General features: G+C 43.7%; 1 protein-coding gene across 2 annotated transcripts in view; it reads right to left on the bottom strand.

Annotated features, from left to right (window-relative positions):
* The window catches only part of LOC119442339 (adenylate cyclase type 5-like), a 347702-nt gene that overhangs the window by 175818 nt on the left and 153141 nt on the right, over positions 1-18743 (bottom strand). For both annotated transcript variants that reach the window (XM_049662064.1, XM_037707182.2), the window contains exon 2: positions 9111-9171. In XM_049662064.1, coding sequence (XP_049518021.1) covers positions 9111-9160 — 50 coding nt within the window. In that variant the 5' untranslated portion in view covers positions 9161-9171. The remainder of the gene's footprint in view (positions 1-9110; positions 9172-18743) is intronic.

Raw genomic sequence — 18743 nt, 5'->3', positions numbered from 1 at the left:
GAAAGCGAAGTTGGATGACATCTTAGCGGCGGCAGGCGAGGACACAAGGGAAGACGTATAGACACCACAGTACGCTTCGACAGCGAAGCTTCCTATCATTACATACTGAATGTGTTCACGCTTTTCAGTGACTGATTTGAAATGCAAATGCATATCAACAGCCGAGCAAGTAAAGTTAGTTTACAAGCAACAAGCCAGTGAATCTCCGCCACTTATGAACTGCAAAGTGATGGTACGAAAATTGTAGTGTAGCGAGCCAAGAATGAAAGGATGACGTTATAGCGCTGCCAACGGCAGGCGTTTAGCAAAGTACAAAGTTAATTGTGTTTGGAAAAGACAAACCATTTGACAACCTAAAATCCTTGCGGTATGAGAAAGAATTGTGTAATTTAGAAGCGAAGTGCGATAAAAATCAGTGAGGAACATTGACCTCGCGTATAACACTTTGCCGTTTTATTGAACATTCTAGAAACAGCGCAGAAGACGTGACGATGGCGAAAAGGAAGACAACCTGGGCATTTTGAACTGGCATTTATTAGTGGGAATTGAAATATACTCCGTGTAGAAGCTGCAGGCGCGATAACACATAAGGATCACAATGCACATCGCTACACATAACCGTAGGATTCGCTAAAAAAATGCCTAAACAGACAGCAACAAAAGGTTCTCCTTTGGATTAATGATATTCAGTTTCTTCTAATAAACGCCAGCTTATATTCGCGCCTGCATCTTGTTGACGCAACGCCTTCTTGCTATGTAATGTTTCAGGTATGTTGACCCCCGTTCAACTAACGCAACTTTGCGTAGTGTCGGCTCTTTATTAATGCCTCGAGTGAACAAAGTTGTGGGCAGCCAAAGAGAACAATATATCTGCAATGAATTACATTATTCTTTGGATAAACGTGGGAGGATGAAATTAGCAACCGAGACCAGTACGCTCTGCATAGAAAACACATAGGTTCATCGACACTTCTTTAACGTTTCCCGCGCTTAAGATGTGTCGCGCTTCTACAATATCAAGATGAACTGGTAAATCATAGATGTCTTTTTTTTTTTTTTGCTATAGAGCAGTAGCTCTAAAAGATGGATGGCAAACCGACGCGTGCCGCGCTGCTTAGATGCATGTTCTCTCTTTTTTTTTTTACTTTTTTGCATCCGCATGTCACCTGTGCTCTAAAAAACAGCAAAGTTTACTGAGCCCACCGAAGCCATGCGCGTTTAGTTAGTGACGAGCCTATTTTCTTACTTAAGTGAAGGTCTTGTCTTCATTGACTTCGTTGCAGGAACCTAGACAACATCTTGTTTTTGCTTGAGCCCTGCTTGGCTGTTTCTTCAAGGTTAATTGCTGCATCTCCCACGTTGATGATGACGTTGGTGAGAGGGAGAATTTACCAAAGAGGATTAAGAAAAAACGATAAGCGATTTCTGCACAACGTGCAAGTTGCTACGCTGGCCATCGCTACGCAAACGAAGTAAAAAAAAAAAAAAAGCAAAAAAAGCAAAAAAGAAAAAAATGAGTGGGAAGGGTGAGTGAGGGGTGAGTAAGGTGACGAGTTGCTTAACGAGCTCCTCGATTAAACTTGCCCAGCTTGCCAAGAAAACTCGATGGGTCCGAAACGCAGTGAGCCACATACATTTTCGCATTGGCATCCTTAGCCTCTGCGACTTTTGCTGTAAGGGTGCCGACACCATTCCGCTATGACTCTGTTACTCGGCTAGAATTTGTGTTTATCATTTCTGCGAGCTTGGTATTCAACTCTCGCTGACTTGTGTCGATCTCTGCCTTTTTGAAGGTTTTTAGCTGCGTCATCAGGGAAAAAAAAAAAAAACGGAATCGAAGGCAGACATACTTGCCGTCCAACTCCTAATTTCATGCTTAGAAGTGCCGAAAAAAAAAAAAACGCTAGCAACCTGAATAATTAAATGCCTAAGAGCAAGCATGGTTTTACAAGAGAACCACGAAGAAAGAAATTGCAGGGTATACAGTCATCTCGGCGACGCAAAAGTACCATCGAGCTTCGCATTGTTTTTTTTTTTTTTTTTTTTTTTTTGCTTGTTCGTACACACGGCCGGAAGGTATACCCTGGCAAAGTTATGGAAAATGTAATATTGCATTAGTGCACCAGAAAAGTAGGAGAAACCAAAGTAATCCTTCCATTCATTTATCTTTTTAATTGTGTTTCTTTTAAAGCAGTACGATCGGCCGATAATTGAAGCTTGTTTTTAGAGAGAGCGAAATAAATTACCAGACAGATCATATTATTATTATTATTATTATTATTATTATTATTATTATTATTATTATTATTATTATTATTATTATTATTATTATTATTATTATTATTAAGCAGCAATCGCCCCATCACTTTGCAGGGTTTAGCCTTTCTTTAGGAATCATTACAGTAACGTGCCGGGAAATATGCAATGAACCGCAAGACCATTCAAGCAGATGCAGCAAGTCAGAATAATGCCTTATCACGACCGGGAGATCAGGATTGCGTCATTAAGTTTGAAATGCTGGGGTGCGTACTATATACGGGCATAAGAGGCACAGAATCACCGCGCAGCTGTAAATGAGAAAGCGTAGCGACAGAGACACATTATGTCACGTGACATCGGCGCGCACAACATATATTGTCGGTGAACAACTAAAACTTCTGTGCTAGCTCCGCCCACAAATCTGCGCAGTCTCTGCCAAGTCATGCCTCCGCGCCCCCAGAGTTATCTTCTTATCTTCTAATCTAAGAGATGCCGAGATTAAAATATATATATATATATATATATATATATATATATAGTAACTGGATTTTTCAATGGGCCAAGCGTATTTAGGAAAGTCAGAAGCACAACTTCGCGGTTATCTTAGGTTTAATATTTTCCCAACAGTTTCGGTCGGTGGACCGACCTTTTTCAAGGTCGGTCCTTGAAAAAGGTCGGTCCACCGACCGAAACTGTTGGGAAAATATTAAACCTAAGATAACCGCGAAGTTGTGCTTCTGACTTTCCTATATATATATATATATATATATATATGGTTGATCACTCTTTCCTAGGAATTGGTAGAACACGAAAGTGAAACGTGTTTTCACAGAAACTGTTGCATGTTTGTTTCTTGAAGTCGCTGTCCGCTCGAGCGAAAGGCGCACGATTTGCGGGACGGCGACCGTGTTGCATGTTTGCTTCGCGCGCGGCGTCCCGTTAGCGAACGGAGTTGAAACGCTCCAGGCGCCTCAACGCGCCGCGAGAAACTGATAAGGGCGTTCTGAGCCTCATGTGAGTGCATGCGGCATCACGAGACGAAACGAGTACTACGCGGCATCGTGAGACTAGCACGGTTAAGTTAATGGATATTATCCACGACTTCGCTCTTGAAGATGTGCGAGAAAGTATAACCAGTGGGCATAATGGCCAATTCACGCATTTTCAAGGTTCTATAGTCACGCACGCTTAGATCGTGCAAATGTGTCGCTGCATATTGTGCCTCTGCGTGTAAGGATTATTGCGTAACCCCTCTCTCCTTCACTGGCCATTGCCTCGTGATGTTTAGCATTTGCAGCAGAAAAGAAAGAAATAGAGAAGTTAACCGTGATTCATGGAAATTAATAATAAACTACTTGATGACGATGTTTTTAAAACTTCAGTGCTTGAGGGCACGCAAGAACTGTACCGTGACAATAACTCAGAAGTTGGGCCGAAATGGGAAACGTTTAAGCAAAAAATTAAAATGAAAGCTATAGAAAGAAGCAACATACTAAACATGAAGAACGAATTCACGAGAGACTGTTACGTTCGAACTTGGAAACTCTTGTCAAATAAGAGTGTCTAACGCCTGGAGCTCTTAAGGGAGATATTATGTGGTGAAAGAAGAATTGCAGTTGTTAGGCATGGAAAGATTTCGGGGTGCAATTATAAGAGCGAGAGTAGAGAAAACGGTAATGGCCGAAAGGCCTACAAAGCGCGCCCTATAGGCACGGAAAGAAGTTACGCGCAATGTAATATAATAGCAGAAATAACATACAATGGTGCCTTGACAAGCGCGAAAGACGTGATTGAGAAAACCTTTTACGAGGTACGGTAGATAGCGACCACTTCAAAAGCGAATTTTTATCCTTCGTGCCACAATTAGATGGCGAAACAAAGGATACATTGGAGCTTTCAATCTCGGTAGACGAGGTAGAGAAAGCGATCAAACACCTAAATCCCGGAAAGTCCCCTGGCCCTGACGGGCTAAGTGCAGCTTCGTATAAGACCTTCAAGCGAGAAATATCTCCGATATAGGGGCGCTTATTCAACGAAGCCTTTGAGTTCAAATCTCTGCCTCCTTCATTCCTCACTTCCCATACTACTTTTATTTAAAACTAACCATTCTATCAAACTTCCGCAGGTATCAGCCTATCGTCCTATCAGTCTAACAAATATAGATTACAAAATCTTTATGAAAATAGTGGCTAGAAAGTTGCAGAGCGTAATAAAAGAAATAGTGGGCCCGCATCAAACATGTGGAATAAAGGGCAGAAGCATATCTACCAACATCCGCAATGCGAGGTGTGTATTAGAGCGTTGCGACGTCATGAAGGGTGCAGTCGCGATGCTCCAGATTGATTTTGAGAAGGCCTTTGACTGCGTGCCACACGACTTGCTCATAACTGTCTCAGAACATGCAAATGTTGGTACAGTAATAACAGAAGCTGTTCGTATGTCGTACAGTGGTTGTAGTACTAGGCTCGTTGTTAACAAAGAAGTTGGAAATCTTATCCAAGTGCGGCGCTGAGTTCGCCAAGGATGTCCTATATTTCCTCTCTCCATTTTTGCATGTTTATTGAAAGCTTTTTTCTAATTATTATAAACCGCAGTACAATTAGTGGCTTCAGGCTTCATGCATCTGAAGTACGAGTTCTGGCCTATGCAGACGATATAGGTGTTTTTTGCTCAAATCTCGAAAGTATAGCGGAGGTTATTGCCATTGTAAAACGCTTTCGAGAGGTAAGTGCTAGTGCAGTCAATTGGTGAAAATGTCTTGGTTTTTGTCATGGGGATTGGGACTTCACGCCACAATTTTTCCTAAATGGGCAGTGGGTAACGACACCGGTGAAGTATTTAGGCGTACCCTTAGAACATTACACCGACAGTGATCCGTATTGGCGGAGACAGACAGAAGAAATCCGAGAAAAAGCCGAGAAATGGAAGGACAGATATTTATCTATCTTTGCTCGTGCTACGGTTTGCAATTTGTTTTTCATTAGTAAATTGTGATATTTGTTGCAAGTGCTCTACTGTTCTCGAACGAATGTGCAAAGACTTCATCGAGTTTGTGCCGTGTTTATATGGGGATCGACATGTGAACAAACAAGTCGGACGAACCTTTTTCGGCGTTTTCGTGATGGGGGCTTAAGTGTATCGCATTTATTTCTGAGACAGCTTGTAAATCGTTTTTTGTACCTTCGAGATGTTCAGGATCCTTTCCTGCGCACAGTTTGCCAAGTACGACTGGTCAGTGCTTTTCTCAACTTTGTCATCTCTTCCACTAAAATGGAAGTCGACTACAGGGTTACCTTAATGAAGTTGTTGAGTCGTGTCGCTTTCTGGAGGCCCGATTTTCGATTGAATATTTAGGCGCAGTGTACCGTGAAAAATTGTCGAAAGATTTATGCGATATTGTTCTACCATTTCCATTGTACCGAACTCATTTCTCTGGGGGAACATGGCGGAAAGTGCTGAAACGTGTAAAAAGCATGCCTGTGCGTCCTGGGGTGAAAACTTTCTTCTTTAAATTACATGCGGGCGTTTTCACATTTCACAGTAAAGACATGGCTTTCTGAAAAGGGATTCTTCGTTCCGTGGGGTGACCGTTGTTTCTTGTGCCGCAAACCAGAAACGATTGAACACGTGTTCCAGGAATGCTGGGATGGCGCGTTCGTCTGGGATGTCCTGCAAATGCCCTTAAAGAAGGATTTACCTTTCGATGCGCAGGGAATAAGGCACCTAATGCTTGATGACGAGGATGGTTTTCCATATGATATATTACTACGTTACTGGCTCTGGATAGCACTTGGACGTCACGCATGGTTGTTCGCCAAGCAAACGTTGATGCTCGTCCTGCTATAGAGTAATTTCGCGAGTGTCCGACTTCATTTCTTGAAATGGAAAAAAGTGCAAAAGTGTGTACCTGATTGGGTGCCTAGTATGGAATCTTTGTTATAAATGAAACAATTATAAAACAAAAATTTGTCATTACGTTGTTTACTATTACACCATTGCAATAAAGAAAAAGAAAGGGCGGCCGTGGCGTAAAGGTTTCAATGTCGGGCTTCACATCCACATCCGTCACTGACGCGAAAAGCTATTCGTGCACTTCGAGTTCTTGAAGTGCAAATGCCCGAGTGTCCATTCATAGTCCTGCTTTGAGTCCTACTGTGTGCTCACAGTGTTCCCTATCTCCTTCTTTTCCTCTTTCTGTCCCCCCCCCCCCCCCTTCCCTTACCTTGACTGTAGGGTAGGAAACCGGATGCTCGTCTTGTTGAAAACCCTGCCTTTCCTCTCGATGCTTTCTCAATCTCTCGATCGACGGGACGTGCTGGAGAACGTCAATTGAATAGGTGTGCCAAGGCGTGTGGGAAATGTAGGTCATCATCCAATGCAAAGAGCTAATGAGATAGACGTGACGGCGTTTCCCTCATTGGCCGGCGTTCGGGAGCCCGCGACTCATGATTACGATCGGCGTGATAACGAGGCAGTCGTTGCCGCAATGACCAATCACAGAACTGCTGCTGCTGCTGTTGTTGTTGTTGTTGCCATGTTGTTGTTGTTGTTGTTGTTGTTGTTGTTGTTGTTGTTGTTGTTGTTGTTGTTGTTGTTGTTGTTGTTGTTGTTGTTGTTGTTGTTGTTGTTGTTGTCATCGTCGTCGTCATTGCTGTTGTTGTTGAGATTACACAAACAATTTACATACATTGTGTTCGGGGACATGGATACATACCCAATAACTACCTGAAAGGCCAAGCCACTGTATAGCAACAACAGCAGGTTTCATCAGAACCACACTTTACATAAGATACGTAGTATACAATGCGAAGGCAGTCTTTTTATGGCTGACGTGTTATATAAAGGAAACAGTAGACAAAAGTGTGGCGCACCATGGTTCACATGCAACAAGAAGGGGGAAAAAGAAAGAACTCGCACACCGCGCCAACAACATAAATTCACACATATCAGTGAGTAGAAGTTCTTTCGCAACATTCTTGATATTACCAAGGTAAGATTCCCTCATTTAAAGGGTATGAGATAACACATTCAGGCTGAAGGCTCGCGCTCACAGGTTACACAGGCACACCGTACCCTACACGTTACAGGGTAAGGGGACGAGTGATAGAAAAATAAGCTCGCCCTGCCTCACTAAAAGCAGATTTGTATTCAAAATAAATAAGAGGGGAAAACGCAGCGAAACGAATTCGGAGAATGAAACCTCGTGAAAATCTTACAGAGGCGTGTTAAGGTTGCATATATTTCAGTAACACTGAATGAAGAAGGATACATTAAAGTGGGGGAAAAGAGAGAGAGAGCTTAACCTTAACCTCTTGATGTAAGGGTGCGTCATGCGCAGCCTGCCGATTTGGCTCTCATCGGCAACAAGTTGTCCTTACTACCCCTTTCGTTGCGTGCATCAATAATATGAATGTAAATGCAAATTTTAGCCTCCCTTAATTGTTATCAGACAGCGTATTTAAGAAAGAAAGCCTTGTTTCCTTTATCCAGAGTGACGGAATCTTTGAGTTTCCATGCGAATATTATAGGAAATATACGAAATTATCCGAATACACGCTCGAACGTGTCACTGTTTATTTGTTTGCTTGCTTTTCGCTTCAGCCTTGTTGGCGTTTATATGCTTGGTTAAAACCCGGGTAAATGCGTAGGTACCCGTAATCACTATTTATTGAAGAATAATCAGATCGTGGTTTTGGCACGTAAAACCCCACAATATTTATTTATTGAAGAGGCCCAGAACGAGGCGCCTTTACCTACCTATCTACCGACCGACCTACACCGCGATATGTCGGGTATGAGGCAAAGAATAGCTTCTCACTGAGGGGACAAAACGTGCCTCTTCTTGATTGGCAGGATGACACACACTTCTGCCAGGGCCATGGATCCCGCGCGAACGTCATCGTCCTCGCGTATCGCGTCATCGCGTGCCCCTTCTCCATCGGAGGCGCGTGTAATTTCACCGCTCGTCACCAAGGGAATCGCCGGCCTTGAGGTCGCTCGCTCGCTCGGCTGCGGGAGGCGTTTCCCGGAGGCGAAGTGCGACGTGGGGACAGCCGTGACGAAACTACAGCGAAGGTCAAGTGTAGCGTCATATTTCTTTGCCTAGCCACGTGCACCGGCTTGGACACGAGAGCCGCGCAAAATATAAGCAGCGTAGTATAGCAGTCGAATAGCTGCGCAAAATGAAACATGCATGTCACTGCTGCCATATGCCTCGCGGCGTTCTTTCCACTGAATATATCGAGAGGGGAAATAAAAACAGAAGCATTTGGCTTCGCGCCTGACGCTTTCGTTTCCTTTTGTTTTGTTTTGTGTTGTGTTGTTTTGTTTGTTTCCCCTTTCTCTTTTACCGTGTGCGGGAAAACACATTGTAGCCGAACAACTTCGATAAAAAGTGTCCATTCCAGCTTTGGCGAGGAAAACGGCTTTCTAATGTCACGACGCACCGAGCAAGTGGTGCGTTTACCTGCGTTCTTTTTGCTACTATACGAGGAAAACAAACTGCTTTTGAAAAATGTCAATGCCTTAGAACGCTGCTCGTTCCGTCGCTTATTTGTAGCAGTTTATACCTTTGTATTTCTCCACGCGTCAATCCAGGTAGGGCGTATCAGGTTGACATGAACAGCACGTGACGAATGGGAAAAATTGAAAGGTAACCGAATATGTATCTCGTTTCTAGCGTAATTGTTTGTATAATTTCTTCGTAGCTGATTTGCCAGCAGGGGAACAGTTATTGATCACACAATATTGCAGGCAGCGAAATATTATCCAGCAAATTGACTGAAAATAAAGTTGTTTTCCGTGCACGTGTGCGTTCCCCGCGTGGAAGAATGATGAAGTGCATGACTCACCGTAACTCGATCGCTTCATTCTTCATGTTCCTGCCCATGCTTGGTGTCATCTAGACATAACCTGAAAAATATTAAGCACAAGGAAACAAAATCAGCGAGACTTTGTCAAGTCCTGACTGATATTTTTGGTACCTGTCAATTCTGTTTTATTGCTAATAAATTATTCGAATTTTCACGCTTTTATTAGGTCTTTCTAAAGCCCATCACTAGAAACAGGGTTTCACATGATAAAATTCTTACTAATTTGCGCCAGCGATTATCTCAACCCTATAATGCCTAATGTATCATATATTCTACGCTGACCTTGATGCCTCGAAATGCTGATTGAAGCGAGGAAAATTTTAAGCAAGACCCATAGTTCCTTTATTATTAGGCTGGAGTAAAGTTTCAGCAGCGGATAGTTTACCAAAGCAATTACGTATTAATTTGTCAATACCGTAATTATTGCGATAACAAGCACTGCGTAATTAATGCGTAATTATTAATGCTGCGTAACTAATAAGTACTGCGTAATTATTAAGGCGTAATTATCGCAGTATTTATGTCCACTGCTTCGTCCTGCAGTGGACATAAATTTAGGCTGACGATGATTACCGCAATTAGGCTATAACTAAAAAAAATTCCTTTGTCTTCTTTTTTTTCGCAAATATCCTCTCGTGGCCAGAAATAATGCGAGCAGTTTGTTTCAATTTTCGCTGAGGTGGAACTCTGTTTGGGCATTACAGGGCGAAGGAAGGCTTCAGCAGACCACAATATTTGCCCTCGTATAAAATATTGCGCTGCAGAAATGCTGTTTCATTGACATAATAGGAGGCAGTGTTGCGTAAGATTCTTTGTTAACATATCGATTCTCTCTTATGGTGAAGGCGAGAACACCACTGAATCAATGTCATTTCGGAATTAGGTTGTTTTATTCAGGGACGAGTCCAGATTTCGCGATATACGAGGTGTGGCGCATTTTCGTGACATGTAAAAGTACTAGCCGTGCGATAGACAAGACATTCACCTACAATGCATGGTGCGTAAGTGGTTTATTATTATTATTATTATTATTATTATTATTATTATTATTATTATTATTATTATTATTATTATTATTATTATTATTATTATTATTATTATTATTATTATTATTATTATTATTATTATTATTATTATTATTATTATTCAAGTAAACACATATGAACATCCCACAGAGAGATTTAGAAGTGGACACACCATATGCTCAACACACCACATGCAGAGTACGAGCACCACAGACGACAGGCTGATCCCGCGGTTCAGAAGTACAGCGTTGTGAACCTCATATCGAACTTGAGCACGACCTTTCGGAAAGAATAATCAATGAGCGCAGTTCGAGCAAGATTAAGGGTTCGGAACCTGCTCAGCCGCACGTACCGACAACTCTTCAAAGCTGGGAATTCTAAAAGCCAGGTGGGCGAGGCGTTTCGCTGTGGCGTTCACAAGCAGAGCACGTCTCGGGACACGTCCTTGCCGGTGAAGGCGATATTAGCCCGCCCGATGCGTCACTTTAACAGTAGTGACCTATCGAAGCGGGTTAAAGCACGACCAGAGATTGGGGTGGGGGCACAATCCCTTGGCGACACGTTTGAACGGATGAAGCGAAACGTGAGATTGCTCCGACTAGAAAGAGGGTATTCTGCGAGGACGACGACCTTGGGAAATAAAACAGAAGATGCACACGATGAGCGTGCTCGAGAAGAAATCGACGGCCGAGCACACTGAGACATGTAAATATGTAATACTCCGTCGAATAGGTGTGCCGTTAAGTATATCTGACAAGAATAAATCGGACTTTGTGTCACCTAAAAGAGCACGATAGGTATGCGAATACGGCAACCATTCCGCGGCGAACTCAGTGAATGGCTCCCCTTTATCTACGCGGTATCCGTATTTCCTTGGCACTAAATATGTATTTATGTTATCGTTACCATGACGACATGATGATGACAGTTTGCCGGCATGAGCGGAAACACTGATAACCGAAAGACCACATAACAGCGACGCCGTTGCAGCAGCAAACCAACGCGAGAAGGATGACTGCTGGTTGATAGTTGTCAAGGTTGTGGAAAGCAACGCGAGGGAGTAGGCCACGAGCCTTATCTCTACTTATCTCCCATTCTGTTCAACGCTCGGGGAAAACAACAACAGCAGCGATATTCCTGTGACGTGGGACATTTTTCTCAGACGTCCATCCTGTCGCGGCATTTTCTCCGTCTTCGGCAGACAGCCTGTCGCCCATGGCCTCGAATGCCGAGCTGTGACTGCACGTCCTCGCGCACGTGCATATAGTATACCGACAGCGCAGTCTAGTCGTCGCTAATCTCTCCACTCAGAGCTGTCAACACGACGACGTCGGCTTCCTTCGCGCGGTGTCTGTTGATGATAGTCCGTCTCGAGAGGCCAGCTCCTACGATAATCCGAGCGCGAGAAATCAGCGGAGCGAACACTATATACTCCCCCCCATTTCGTATGTGTGCGGCAGCAACGATTCGAGCACCCTCTTCGGTGACCCCTGAAGCTCCGTTGCGTATTGGCACATGCGGCACCACGAGGAGGAGGCGGTCGCTTACGAACTGAAACGTGTTGGCGTTCTTCACCGCAACGATGCTGCAAAACAAGATACTTATTCTACTTGATGTGGAAAGTCGCATTCAGTTCACTGCCGCAGTCGTATTATGAGGCGATTACGGAAGCTGTTTGCAGCCTCCCGGAGGGAGAGCTTAAGCGCATGCGGGCATGTGCATTTCCGCGCGCTTATAGAAGAAAGCTAAAAATTCCTAAGGATGTGGTGGAAATGACGTTTGTATGCATTCGATCTCCGTGGCGCAACTTGCTTGCCCACAAAAAAAAATGAATGAATTAATTAATGAAGGAACGAATGAAACGAATAATAGTAACGTTGCACTTTGAACTACGCACACTATATTTTCCTCTGCTTGTCATATGGCTATGCATATAAGATATAAAAAGAACTATGAATTACTAGAGTTTTTATCGCGGCAGCTAAGTGTGTTCGTATCGTGTCATTCAAGCAGGAATATCAGGAGACCCTGGCAGAAATGGAATTGTGAGCGCAGCATAAAACAATACGCCCGACCTTTTCTGCGTCCTGCTTGCTCATGAAAATTGCAACACTTCTGTCCTGCTTAGACCTACAGTTAAATTAAATTCTGGGGCTTTACGTGCAAGAGAAAAAAAGCAAGAAAAAGAAAGATAGAAAAGAGGGGGAAAAAAACTAAAGGTAGATACAACAGGTGTCTTCTCACTGTTAGCGTCGACTATCTCTTCTACGTACTTGCCTATTCCTTCTATAATTTAACACTACTTTCTCTGAGCAGGGCAGCCTTCCTGACGTACGCCTAATTAACCTCTCTGCCTCAGCTTTGCAAAGGCGCTGCATGTGAGTGTATAAACAATCCAACTGTTTTTTTTTGTTTTCTTTGGTTTTTTTGTAATTCAGAGCCTAATTACCAGTAATCAACTTCGGTAGGCCAAATAGTGAGAGCACAGTAAGACTGCTGCGTTACATTCGATGCACCAGAAACATGCAGGACGTACTACAAATCAGCATTGTGTACGCCATAGCAGTTTAATCCGAGCAACGAAAATGCACGTTATCGATCGAGATACTGCATACTTCACTGCAGGTAAACGTCGGTAGGTTGGGTTAGGTCAAGGAACACGGACTGTGCAGAAGAATAGCGTATAATACGTTTGACTGATAACTTGGCCTCCAAAGCGTCGACTTCTAAGTGTGCTCGTGGTGGTACGGCATTTCGGCGGAAGCGAAGTGCGAAATCACCCGTGCTCCGACGTGCGGACACACGCTGGAAAATACCAGGTGCATGCTCGAAAATATGAGCCAGTCTTCCGCTACATAATGGCGCCTTTGCATCTCCTGCTGTGTGTCGTGAAACCTACATAATTCAATTGTTAACCAAGGATCGTGAAGTGCGACGTGCAGACAATGGAAGCAACCTGACTCTTTCATTTCGATTCGCAAGCAGGTAGTATCAACGGCAGGTCTGCATACAGACAGAGAAACCATAAATGGGCCGGAATTGTATTATCCCGACTACACCAATGGGCGCGAAGCGCGAACACAACGCACAGTCTTTAGGCAAACGACTAAGTTACTCTATTACGATCGGATGCTCGATTTAGCGAACTGCATCTGTAATGGTTATGCCGCACGCGAATACGCATTTTCTTCTGCTCGCATCAGGCAACGTTGCCTCCCAGCGACAGACAGAAATGCGCCCTCGTGTAGCGCTAGCGTTATGTTAGGCACATTCCTTTATGCACCCCACACAAGTCACTACCTAGAGAGCAGGAGCGATTCCTCCGAGCTCTACAGGTTAATACATTTCCCCACCCAACCAGAAACCACCTCATAGCCCCTACACAATTCTCTCCGCAATCCCGCTTCTGTGCAGAGCCCGGGTCCCTCAGGCACATAGTAGGGGGTTGCAGAGAGGCACCACTCAATCCTCCGAACCATTACCACACCAACGAGCTTTGGGAGAGAGCCTTGGCCAGCTCCGACCTCGAAGATCAGCAACGGCTGATTGCGAGGGCCCAGGACGCGGCCCGAGCTCAAGGCATTCTGGAATGAGGACGCCTCTCCAAAGCTGCATTTACATATTAAAGATGTTTATTCTCTCTCTCTCCTTTACCATTAGTGATCCGTCGCAGTGCACCGTCGTTCTGTTTCCGAACACGAGGTCGTGGGTTCGATTCCTGACTGCGGTTACTGAATTTAGATACGGACAGAATGCGGAAGAGCTCGTGTGCTTAGATTTAGGCACATGTTAAGGAACTCCAGGTGGTCTGTTGTTGGGCTCCGGATGTGCTTCGATATACGAAACAGCGTTTTTTTTAAAAATGTAACTGGAACGCCAATGCATTCCGTCGGCCACTTTGAAAATTCATATCCCGAAGCTGGTTCAGTCCTGAGAATTCGTTCAAAGTGGATACGCCTTGCGAACTCACCGGCTATAGTTCGTATATTGAAATATGGGCCGTAAGGTAATTAATCATAATGTTACTAGCGTAATTATGCTTCTGTGTACTTCTGATAACACATACATTACGTAATGGCGTTAAAGCAGAAAATACAAGCTATGGTGCCTTGTAAAATTTATATAATCGTGTAACTTATTTGTTACATTCTCAGAAACTGTACATTGACATATGCACATTATCCATCTTCCATGTATGCAACAAGCTTGTATGCTGCTGTTGTGTGCCTTGTATAAGGAGGCTTCAGCTCCCTTCAAGCGAATTGTTTCGCTTTTTTTCCCAAGCTTGCCCACATCTACACAATGTAACTCGATAATTGATTGATTGATTGAGTGATTGATTGATTCAATTAAGCATTATGATTTCTAGTACAAGTAATAGTCGTCTCATCGCGTAATTTAGATCAAGGGTTAGAATTGCGCTGTCTACCATGGGCAAATTTTAAAATTTTGGTGCAGCTAAAAAAACTCCTTAGATATGACCTTTGCAGGTTGACTGACATTACAATAAATGTACTCGGCTCTTTGAATCATCAACAGTCACACAGACGCTGCGTAACGACGTCCGTGAGGATGAACACCATTCAAACTGTTTGCAAGACTCTCTAGTGACCACCGTTTCTTTTTTCGTTTCTTTTTTTTTTTTAGACGAGAGTGAAAAAAAAAAAAATACCAGACACAAAGAGCTTCAGTCAGTAAGTCGCGATCTCCCCTTTGTTATTCAGTTCACGTCTACGCGAAGTTTTTGGAACAATAAATTAGAAAGCTACACAGCTAAAAATCTGCCGGAAATATCTCAGTGACCTGCTGTTTGCAGGCTGCAAATGTCTTGTCAAGTAACACAAAATGAGGCCTGCGCCTCCTTCCGGTGAAGCTTAGCGGTATAAGGTCTAAAAGAGAGACGAAGTTTAAGACGGTGGTTAGTGTTGAACAGTCTACAAAAGGAGCGGTCGTTTAGGATAAGCACTGGGTCACTTTAACGGAGTCCCCGTTTATACACCTAGTGATTGTGTATAGTTATCAAGACCAAGTAACTCAGACTGCGAGGAAAAGAAACGAGAAAAAAAAGCAGCATTATAGAGCGAAAATTGGTTGGTATCATATTCGGACAAGTCATAAACTGAGCTTACGGATATATAGGCATATCGTTATATCCGGTAAGTGAGCAGGCATTTCTGCTTAGGGACATACCGAAATTTGGAAACAATTGTAAAGAGGCTTCAAGTGAAACCCAGTACAGCGCAATCAGCAGCGGGAAGGGACGGAAGAATAGAAACACGCAATAAGTAAAAAAAAAAAAACGAGTTCATAATATTCTGGCTGAAGATAATGAGAAGCACAGTCATAACATTCAATGCGTAGAACCTATATCCGGTGATCTTTAACAACATAACAAATAAATGGGTACCAATTGAAGACCAGCGCAGTCGACATCGCAAGAAATTCGTACAGTTTAATCAATGTAGCACGGATGGGCGCACTTGGCACAGGACAGGGGTAAATAAGACTACTCGCAGAGTCATCTGACTCGCAATAGACTTAATTATTATCTAACCATGACAATGCTACCCAAATTCTACAACCGCGCTTGTATACGGAAGTCGCTTTATAAAACGTTCGGATGCTAAATGTTCGATCCATATGTCACAGCTCTCGCGTCCACATCCCTAAATTTCTTTTTCTAGAGCGGGATTTGAGCCCAACACCGCATATACCAGCTTATATAGTGATGTTACTGCTGGAACATTCTTAAAGCGTCATAAATCAAGCGTACTTCAAGTGCCCTCGAAGCGTCCTCGAATGCATCCATAGCGCGGAAGTAAAGACAGAGACGCTGAGATTTATATAGGGTGTCCAAGCTAACGTTAGCCAAGCTATTCAACGAAAAAAAAAAGATTAAAAATACATGGTGCAAGATACGATTTTAGAAATCCTATGCGTTCGGTCGTCGGACCTCTCATGACAAAAGATTGTAGGTCTTATATTTGTATCTCGTACCGTATTTTTTATCTGTTTTTGTTGAACAGCTTCGCTAACGTTAGCTAGGATCCACGGTAGAAGGCATAAACAGATGGCACTTAACAATATAGCAAGTTGACTGAGTCATACTGTATAGTCCTGTTTTATAGCAACCAGGGTGATCATGGTTAAGTTTTATGGAATTTTTAAAAATAGCCTGTTGCAGATAACATGGTTCTACTCCTTGAGCTGGATTATTCAGAGCGGCGGACATCGCTTGCGCGAGAAGTCGAAACACAGAATTCAACTAATTAACAAAAATTCACTAATTATTTTTAAATTAATTACTTTACGGCACATATTGTAATTTATTCATTGTAGCCGGTGAATTTGCTAAGCGTATCTATTTGAAATGAACTTCCAGGATGACGCCAGCTTGCAGAAGTGCGCCAAGCAAGCTTGCCGTAAAAAAGCGCTGCTGTTCCACTTACTTTTTTATCAAGACGCTCTTTCATGCACTGAAGCACAAAAGTAACTAAACCGCCCATGTATTTCGTTCCACACTTTGGGAAATAATATCTCAAGACTGGTGTCATCCTCGAAAGTCATTACAAGTGGATACGGCTTGCAAGCTCACCGGCTAGAATACATAAACTAGAATATGTTAACTTAGAAGGGAATTAGTGCATTTTTGTCAATTAGTTGAATATGTGTTTCGATTTTTCGTGCTAGTAACGCCCGTCTCTTCGAATAATCCAGCTCAAGGAAAAGAATTATCCTATCTGCCACAGACGATTTAAAAAAATTCCATAAAACTTAGAAATGATCACCCTGTATATACTGCAAAAGTAATTATATAGATTGTACAGACTTTGTACACTGCATAGACAGCATATCGACTGTATAGCATTATCCCGCGTCCTTGGTACGGCGTATCTAGCAATTGCTAACATTTTAAGCGGTGAAACGTATCGTGACGTCTGTTCTCTTGTGTCCCCACTGATAAATGACCTAAGTGTAAATAGATGAAGTAACGTCGTCTGCCGCACGAGTACCACCCCGGCTTATTTTTATGCAGTATTAACAAAACTTCTCTCCGCGAGTGCCGTCTGGGATTGATAATCGTTGTGAAGTCGTGGCGTTCGCCTCGTTATCACACCGATCGCTATCGCCAGTGACGGGGCACTCTAAAGGTGGTCAATGCGGAAATGTTCTTAATTAAGACAAGTTTCACGAGTACGGGGCCTCAGAAACAGCGCTTACAGCTGCGGCGCTATAGCCATCGAGAGTGCAGGAGCAAATGGATATCATATACTAGGTCCGCCGGTTGGTTATCGGAGCAGGAAAAGAGTTAAACTTTTTCTGTCGCGGCCTTATATATAGCAGCAAATGGTCGACAAAATCAATGTTGCAGTGGATGTGCAGGTATAGATTACTCTACTCCTTTACAAACCTATTTGCATCGTTGCACATAGTATACGTCGCAGCACATATGATATCAAGAATCATAGTTAGAGACTTTTTTTTCTCTCTCAATTATCTCGAAGCTGCGTGGCGTGACCGTTGAAGCCTGATTTCCAGTTTTATTTGAAGTAAGCGATCGCTTTCTTTTTTTTTTGCATTGTAAAAAAAATTGCGAACATGAATTTAACCCCGTATTGTGAAGGAAGTCCAGTAAGGCTTTGTAGTGACAGTCATCTTGACTTCATTTCCTAAAGTCAGCATGCCGGTCACTGGGGAGGCCAGATCATCTGAGTTAAGGGTTCCTGGACGCGTCGTATGCCTGGGCAAATCCACAACAGGTGGCACACATCAGTGTCTCGTGCCAGAGTCGTGCATTTGGGGCAGCTGGCGTCGTCCTTGGTGAAAGCCTTCCACTTGCAGGTGACAGTAGTGGTGAGGTCTACCCCAGCCTCCATTCTCCACAGGGAAACATCTTCCACCCTTGTGTGGCGCTTGTCGCAAACTACTGCAGGAAACGCAGTGGAGGTTGTGTGGATTCCTGGTCATGCGGGATTGTCGGGGAATGAACGAGCTAACCAGTTCATCTGCGAAGCTTTACGCCAGGCTCACGACTTCCCTGAACGAATTCCACGCACTTCACGCTACACACCGTACAGCCTAGAACCCTGTCGTCTCCTCAGGCGCGTATTTCCTTCTCCCGACCGGGAACTCCCGCGTGTGCATGATGTTCTACTGCGCCAGGCGAAGTCCAACTCTTTGGTTTGTTCACCCCGTCTACACCTTCTGCGCGCTTTCGCAGACGAACCCCACCCTGACTGCCCTTCTTGTGGAGGTTGCCCTAACGCCAGACACATTCTGTGGCACTGTCCCCCACCTGTTCCTCCCCAAATTCCTTCTTTATCCTTCTGCCCCTCTACCCCATCGGCTACGTGCATGACACAAGCCACCTCCGTGTCGGCACAAGAGTTCATCAACGCTGTATTGAAGGATTGCACCAGCTAGGCCTTGGACTGAGAGCCTCCACCAGCTCCATTGTTGACATTAAGTAAAGCGTTCACTCTTTCTATCTCTCTCCATCCTTGTGAGTTTGTGGGGGAGGGAGCGAGCACACGTGGCGATAAGAGCTTGTGTGTGTCGCGTCGAAGGGTATCTCAGAGGAGGGCTT

The sequence above is a fragment of the Dermacentor silvarum genome, chromosome 2, assembly GCF_013339745.2.
Source record: "Dermacentor silvarum isolate Dsil-2018 chromosome 2, BIME_Dsil_1.4, whole genome shotgun sequence".
Taxonomy (NCBI): domain Eukaryota; kingdom Metazoa; phylum Arthropoda; class Arachnida; order Ixodida; family Ixodidae; genus Dermacentor; species Dermacentor silvarum.
This window is presented reverse-complemented; position numbering and strand designations above follow the sequence as displayed.